This window comes from Solea solea, chromosome 21, assembly GCF_958295425.1.
Source record: "Solea solea chromosome 21, fSolSol10.1, whole genome shotgun sequence".
Classification (NCBI taxonomy): Eukaryota; Metazoa; Chordata; class Actinopteri; order Pleuronectiformes; family Soleidae; genus Solea; species Solea solea.
In genome coordinates this window covers 5,383,998-5,391,217 of record NC_081154.1, presented here as the reverse complement: position 1 = coordinate 5,391,217, position 7,220 = coordinate 5,383,998, and the positions used below count along the sequence as shown (strand labels likewise).

Below are 7,220 nucleotides of genomic sequence, written 5' to 3'. Positions count from 1 at the left end.
AGTTATGAGAAATTAGACAATATTATATGAATGTCTTAAGAATTCATTAAAGTGTTTAAAAAAAACACACAAAAATATCACACAATTCTTTGTTTAATTACAAAAAGAGAGAATGAATCAAATGGGAGCACAGCTCCAGTCACGTCACAGCATCATGTCCTGTTTCTATGGCAACTGCAGATCAGACACGTCTATGAATAGAAGGTGAAAATGAACAAAATAAAAAAAAAATATTCACAGTGCATTTTATCACTTGAAAGTGTCTCAGGTGAAGAAGACACTAACCCCCCCCCCCCCCCAAAAAAAACAAGGCACACAACAGCTTCTGTTTGTGTTTCATAGATTTCAAGTCCGACATTTTAGAGACGTGAAAAAGAAAAGTCTTGTTTTTGTTTCACTCTTTGGCACCAGGACATCAGCTTTACACTACAAAAAAACCATGATATGATGACATTACACGTGTAAACATGCAGCAGTAGTAAGAAATATCTCACAAAATCTCTATTACGCAGCAAAAATGACGTCAAAGTGGTTATTTTAAGTTGTAAAAAAGTTACAGGGTTGCCATACAGTGATACAGCTCAGGTTGTTTTTTTTTAAGCGTGCTAAAGTCTATGATACTTTAAAAATATGTTAACCCACTTTATCTCACAGTTAGACGGCTTTTTCCCCAACTGGAAACCTGAGGTTGTAAAGTGGTCCCTCTCTCCCACACCAAAGGCCATAGAGAAAATCATCATTTTTAGCTCACAGGGAAACTTGATCTGCTGCTCCCTCGTTTGGTTAGTTTGTTCCAAATATGGGATTTAACACACTAAAATAACACACATTTAAAACAACCCCTGTGTGCTGTAAAATTGCTGATTTTCTCTATGTATTTTGGTGCAGGGAGTAAGCAGTGCAGTGCAAGATCCACACAAACTTCACTTTCCAGACAGAAAAACTTGTCTAAAAGCAAGATAAAGTAAACATATTTCAATGATATCAGTGACTGAGGCAGGCCATGTTGGCTCAGAGGGCCAGCAGGGGGCGCAACACATTATACACAAACACCTTTAACTGTCTCTATACAGCTGGAACTGAACTTTCTTTACATGTCTCCTTGGATTTGTCCTCAGCTCAAAGACACACAGGTTTATGTTGATATTTGTTTGGATTTTACAGAGTTGTTGTTGTTGTTGTGCTGGTGCAAAGACTGCACTAAAATGAATCACAAATGTTAGGGAGAAACAAAAAGTGAATGTTTTGCACTGACCAGCAGCACCTTTTTAAAAAATAATCTCACGTCTGCAGTGACAGGGTGATCACTAGTTAATTACGTCCAAACACATTCACACAGCAAAAGCATCTTTTTCCTTTGTTAAATGATTGCAGTCTGATGCAGGGAAAATGCTTCTGATGTAGTAGTAATAATAATAATAATAATAATAAAACTTAAGGAATGGCTGGTCAGAAGGTCAGAAGGTCAGATGGCCATAGGGTCTCTCCTGGTGAAGATGCAGTCCCACATGATGCCGTCTCCACTGGGAGGATGGTCGGAGGGAAACAGAACCCGCGTGATCCAGTGACTGAGGAAGAGAAAATAATAGCTGCTTTCAGGAGGTTGTTTATATTTAAAACAACCTCTCGTCTATAGTAAACACAGTCTGATACTTTAAAGCGACGTTACTTCACCAACTCACCTCCTTTTTTCGACACCGAGCAGCAACTTCCAGTTCTTCATTCTGCCGTGATGAAACGGATTCCTGAAAACCTGAACACAAAAAAACAGATAAAAGTTTAATTTCCTACCAAACACTTGCAAGTTTAAGGATTTTATCACTTTCGTGACGTACTTTGCCCTGTTCTTGGAGTCTTCTGGTCTCTTTGTTGTTGATGTGTCGCTCCACGCTGGTCTCGCCTCTGCAGATGAGTATGGCGTGCCACAGCGTGAGTCCTCCCAGAGCCACTGCCACCGAGCTGCAGGTGGACGAATCGCTTTATAATCTCAACTTAAGTTTAAAGTCAAAAATAAAAAGACATTTGGAAGTGTCGCTCACCTGGTCAGGACCCAGAGGAAGATGACGCTCTTGTGAGCCGTGGTTTCTCTGAAGGTGAACGTGGGAGGCGGAGTCTGATAATAACTCTGAGGGGCGAGGGGAGAAAAAAAAAAAAATGTGTTTATGTTATGTCAACAAGATGGATTACGGACTTCAGCTGTGAAGCCTTGAGGTCTGCAGCTGCACAAAAACACACGCTTGGAAAAACATACCGTAACCCTGACCCTAACCCGAGCCACTGATGTGACCCAATCAGGATTAAGTGGGTGTGTTTTCCTCAGTGGCTGCAATTGGACCTACTTGCACGACCCAATCCACACTGGAAATACGATTTGTTCTACGCATCAAAAGAAAGAAAGACAGAAAAGAAGTGCAGCGACTTCCTGTTCCTGTACTTTCTGCTACTTCCCCACCATAAAATGAAGGATGAAACTCTAACCTTGAGCCGCTAGCGTGTATTTATTTATAAGAATTATGACTAAAATCTCCAAAAATGCTAATGTAAATAGTTTCCGACTGGAAATGCAGTTTGACAGCAGGTTCTACTGAAGAAGACTTGAAACTAATGACTAATAACCATTAACTCCTCAGGAAAATGTTTACCGACTTTATTAAGTCAAGTGAGAAGAAGAAAGTCCTTTTCCCATTTGGAACCGGTGCAGTCGCCCCCTTGTGGCGAGCTGCTTCTTCCCCTACTTTTAAAAACTGGAAGACTGTGTCTAAGGTTTGAGGTCACTGTTTTGCCTCAGGACAACGTTGCTTACACGTCCTTAATTGCATTCGCAGCCTGTTGTTGTCGTTTGTTGACCATGTTGTTTGTCGCTCTCTATTCCGCGCTGGCAAATACGAGATTAGAAAGTCGATATCACTTTCCCGTCTCCCGTTTCTCTGCTCATGTGAAATCAAACTCTGCTTTCTTTTCTTATTGGAACCGACAGCCGCCACAAAACAATTCACCTCAGACAAACGTGATGGAAACTAAAACTGGAGGTAAAGTCCGTCACCCCGCCTCACCTCCACAGCGTTGTACGCCTCCAGGAACAGTTTGCGGCTGCTGACGCTGCAGTAGATGCAGCCGAGGGTCATGTAGAGGCAGAAGGAGAAGAAGTAGCGATGGTTGAAATGGCCGACGCAGTTGTTGAGCCAGGCTGAGAGTCACGTTGAGGTCAAATGTCAGTCATACAACATGTGGCACAAAAAAAACAACCACTCTGCTTCTTATGAAAACGTATAAATAAAGGATACGACAGTGATGGTCCATCTTCAAAACACACCTGTAATGTCACAGAAGGTGTTTATTGCAGCATACATTCTTCTTATTGATGAACTCTCTTGGGGAAAAAAGTGATCTTACATGTCGCAGATGCTGCAGTGGTGCGTTCTGGCAGGTTTGGGTGTGATGCACTTCTTACAGACGGACACTGAGGGGATATGAACATTGTCCTGAAGCAAAGAAAACACAGAGGATGAGGAGTTTTCTATTGACAGTGGAGTGTGAAGTTAAGTCCATTGACCATTCGTGATCTTTTTATTGGAAACTATTGGGAATGACTTTAATAATTAATATATCAGGCATGGCGTATCGATTGTCGTATTTGCACAAGGAAGGACGACCCACCCCTGAAGGAGACCATGATACCGTGGAGCACATTCTCTACAAATGGACGGAACGTTCTTCCACTTCTACCTATAATGCCTTAAAGGTTTTTGTCACCTTGGGTGGGTTTCCAGGAGAGGTGGTGGTGGCCTTGTAGTAATGGAAGACGATCATGACGAGAAGCCAGTGGCCTAAGCAGAGGTGCCAGGCGATCCAGTGCGCGGGGTACGTGCTGAAGATCGTGGGCAGGACGAACAGGTAGACGACCGCCACGACGGAGGTCGTGAGGAGGACGACCAGACACACAAACACCTGAGTGAGAGGCAGACGAGAGACAGTGAGGAGAGAGAAGACAAGAGGTGTAGAAGTAGAAGTAGAAGAGCGCTCACCACTCCGAACCAGCGCGTCACGTTGTCCACGATCCAGTAGATGGGTTCAAACACGCAGTCCAGCAGTGTGTCTGAGTTGCTGAGGCTGTTGTAGTACAGAGACTTGAGCAGCAGCTTGCTGTAACTCCACTGCTCCAACAACCTGCGGCCGATCCACGACTTGTTCCACCACCCTCCTCCTCCTCCTCTGTGCAGGCGGCAGAGCCGACAACAGCGCAGGGCGAGTCTCATGGCCCGGGAGAGCTGCCACTTCCAACTGCTGCCCATACGCATGCCACGACTACCACCACTGCCTCTTCTTCCTCCTCCTCCTCCTCCTCCTCTCCTACTCGCTCTACCTTCCAAACAAACACAGACACACAGGAACACACTCCAACAGTTACAAACGCAGGCGACAACAAACAGCAGCTCTTCATAGTGGAGCTTTAAGATCACAGAGGTTTCCATCGTCAAAGACGCGAAGCAACTCAAGACACGTCCTCTCCCAGAAAGGGAACCTCCAGTTGTCATCTGTCCATCAAAGAGTAGAAAACAAGGATAGGAGCCATCACATAATGAGCTCACGCCCCTTAAGCCCTGACAAATACACATCTTGTGTTAATAATTCACGGCACACTCAAGAGACCTCTGGCTCAAGGAGATGCAGAGATGTAACCCTGTAAGAAGAAGGGGGAACACGAAAAGGTGGAAGGAAATTGAGTGGCAACCTGATCCGAATACTCAATTCCATGAAAGTGAGTATTGGTTACACAGATAAGGGTTGTTAGGGCTCTCCATAATAAAAAAACCAGACATGAATAATGCTAATGAGGAGGCAGCAACCGTCAAAGACAATCGGTCAGCTGCTGTTTGACGTCTCATGTTCAATCTGCTCTACACTGTGTTAATCTATAGTTTTCAGGGCCTATATCAATACTGATTGTTACAGGTTAGACAGGCCGATCAACAATATTTGGAGCCGATGTACAGTAGAAATCTAAACTCCAACAATATCAATACTTTATACATGATTTTTTTAAGCTAAAAAAATGATGTGTAAACTGACCTCTTAGAGCAAGAAACAATGTCACAGCTTTTTATTCTCTTCTCTTGTGATGTTTATAGATGTTTACTAATGGATTCTAATTAGCAGTAGCAAGAGACTCCGTGTTGCTGTCGTCAGCTGAAACAGCAGCTTGACACAAAATGGCCCAGAGGAGGGCAGCAGAGACACAGTAGCACACTCTGTTATTACTTAATAATATTGTGAGGGTTACAAATATAAATGCAGATACTGATAATAACTGCAAAACGCTGGTAGGCTGATAAGATAATGTGTTTAATGACAAAAAATAATAATCTCCATTTGGGGTGGGCTTTTAGACATGGCGCCGCCATGCGGAGTGTGAAGTTTAAAAATGTGATTACTCACATGTTCTTATAAACAGACCTGGTGTTCAATATAAGCAGCCATAATTTATGATACGACACAAACTTAGGCGCCTTTCAAGGTTTCCCCCTCACTAGATACCAGGCATCTTGACTGTATACACTATCTCAAGCCTTACTAACTACTGTATATGTATCAGACCGGGCTCTGGCCCTATGATGCCTCACTGTTTCAGGCATTGTGTCAGTTTTCCTCGGATCTGAGCTGTCTTCATTAACAATCTCTTATTTCTCTGTAACAAGGAGAGACATGAAGTAGTGAAACTTTTGAGTGACGGTATATATGACCAAATCTCACCCCCAATCTCCATCATGTGTTCCCGACAGAGTCAGTCAACATTAAGGATTGGAACAACACAGTCTCTGTCTGTGACAAACCTGTTGGCCTAAATCTGGTCTTAGAAGAAAGGATGACGACTGTCCTCCTCTGTGTCTCACTGTAATAAGCTTTACCTGGACATCTGCCAGTCTTCACTTTCTTCATCACTGTAGCTTCTACGAACAAAGTCATGAACATCAGCCAAGTCCTAGTTTGTGAATCAATCAGAACAGACTCCCTGCAATTATTTACCCACAGGTTTTCATGGTGTATTTAAGAATAAAACATTTAAGTTACTGCACTTCAGACATGTAGCTCTTCATGTGCTGATGTGCGACTATGTTATTGGTATTTTACAAACCTGTGTAGGCCTGAAGTCTTAATTTTAAACAAATGATTAACGTCTAATTATTATTATTAGATGATACATTAAAAAAATTAACAATTATGATCATCATCATGTGTAATTTTCAGCCATTTTAAAATACAGTGATTTCTGCTGTATGGATAGATGAAAATAATCTAGATAATAAAACACACTGGACATGTGACTATAATATGACAATAGAAATACAACTATATATATATACTGTGTAGTTTTCTTATTCTTTAACAAGGCACAACATGTCCATCATTTTAATCATCTGTAAACCTTATATTTAGGATTATACTATGAAAATGATAAGCATCGACAGCCAAACCCTATAGAAAGTATAGTATTGAAGTATTTTATCCCTCCTATTTGCTCCAACATATCATGCTTTACGTTAGCTAGCTAAAAGCCGACTGCACCAAGCCTCCTTTAGCCCACCCATATTAACACTCCGTTTACATATATACAGCACAACGAGGCGAACCAAAGTGGACCAGTTTTAAGATTAGTTTGCACTTTACCTGGATCGGTGAAATGGGCGACCGAGCCAACTAGGTCACGGCGGTCAGGTCATCCTCGGGGTAAACTGTTAGCTAAGGTCTCCACTCACTGCAGCAAACACAGCGGTTCGCTTCGCGCTAGATTGTCTATTGTACAGACGTATCACACAAACCCATCATCCTTAACGGTGTGCAAACGTGGCTGAGAAAATTTTTGCAATTATTTATAAATAATTTGCGTCATAAATCGCTAAAGAATGATGAAATAAGTTTGGTTTATTTTTAACTTCTTGGTTTGACCACAGAAAGTTTCGGTTCCAAAAAATACTGTCTACGTAATACATCTTTTTTTTTGCTACATCTTTGATGTAGGTTGCACTCAGCACTCGCAGTGTATCTTGGGAAGAGAAGTTTTATTATACTGTAACGTTTTGTGAAACATGTAATTAAACCAACAATCTCGCTGCAGCAAATTAAAAAATAACACTTTAAAATATACAAAAACAGTATAAAATCGCGATACGACAATTATATATAAAAAATAATATATAAAAATGCAATTTTAAAAGAAAAAT

General features: G+C 41.7%; 1 protein-coding gene across 2 annotated transcripts; it reads right to left on the bottom strand.

The window, feature by feature from the left end:
- Positions 1-294: 294 nt before the first annotated feature.
- On the bottom strand, positions 295-6,958 carry zdhhc16b (zinc finger DHHC-type palmitoyltransferase 16b). Of its 2 annotated transcripts, none has more exons than XM_058620884.1 (10): positions 6,667-6,958; positions 4,026-4,363; positions 3,754-3,948; positions 3,394-3,482; positions 3,285-3,313; positions 3,054-3,187; positions 2,040-2,125; positions 1,836-1,959; positions 1,683-1,753; positions 295-1,568 (listed from the first exon to the last, which is right to left on the bottom strand). In XM_058620884.1, the coding sequence occupies exons 2-10, from the start codon at positions 4,296-4,298 to the stop codon at positions 1,466-1,468; spliced, it is 1,104 nt and encodes a 367-aa protein (XP_058476867.1). In that variant the 5' UTR covers positions 4,299-4,363; positions 6,667-6,958; the 3' UTR covers positions 295-1,465. The 2 variants fall into 2 exon arrangements, with proteins under 2 accessions (XP_058476867.1, XP_058476868.1); XM_058620885.1 differs by having other exon boundaries at positions 4,026-4,359.
- Between the last annotated feature and the right edge of the window lie 262 nt (positions 6,959-7,220).

What these genes read in the sequence shown, in the direction of transcription:
- zdhhc16b (XM_058620884.1), bottom strand. Translation starts at nt 4,298, where the DNA reads ATGCGTATGGGCAGCAGTTGGAAGTGGCAGCTCTCCCGGGCCATGAGA. An exon ending in TTCCTCTGGGTCCTGACCAG is followed by an intron (nt 1,960 to 2,039) that starts GTGAGCGACACT and finishes GTCCACCTGCAG; the next exon opens with CTCGGTGGCAGTGGCTCTGG. An exon ending in CTCGGTGTCGAAAAAAGGAG is followed by an intron (nt 1,569 to 1,682) that starts GTGAGTTGGTGA and finishes TCTCTTCCTCAG; the next exon opens with TCACTGGATCACGCGGGTTC.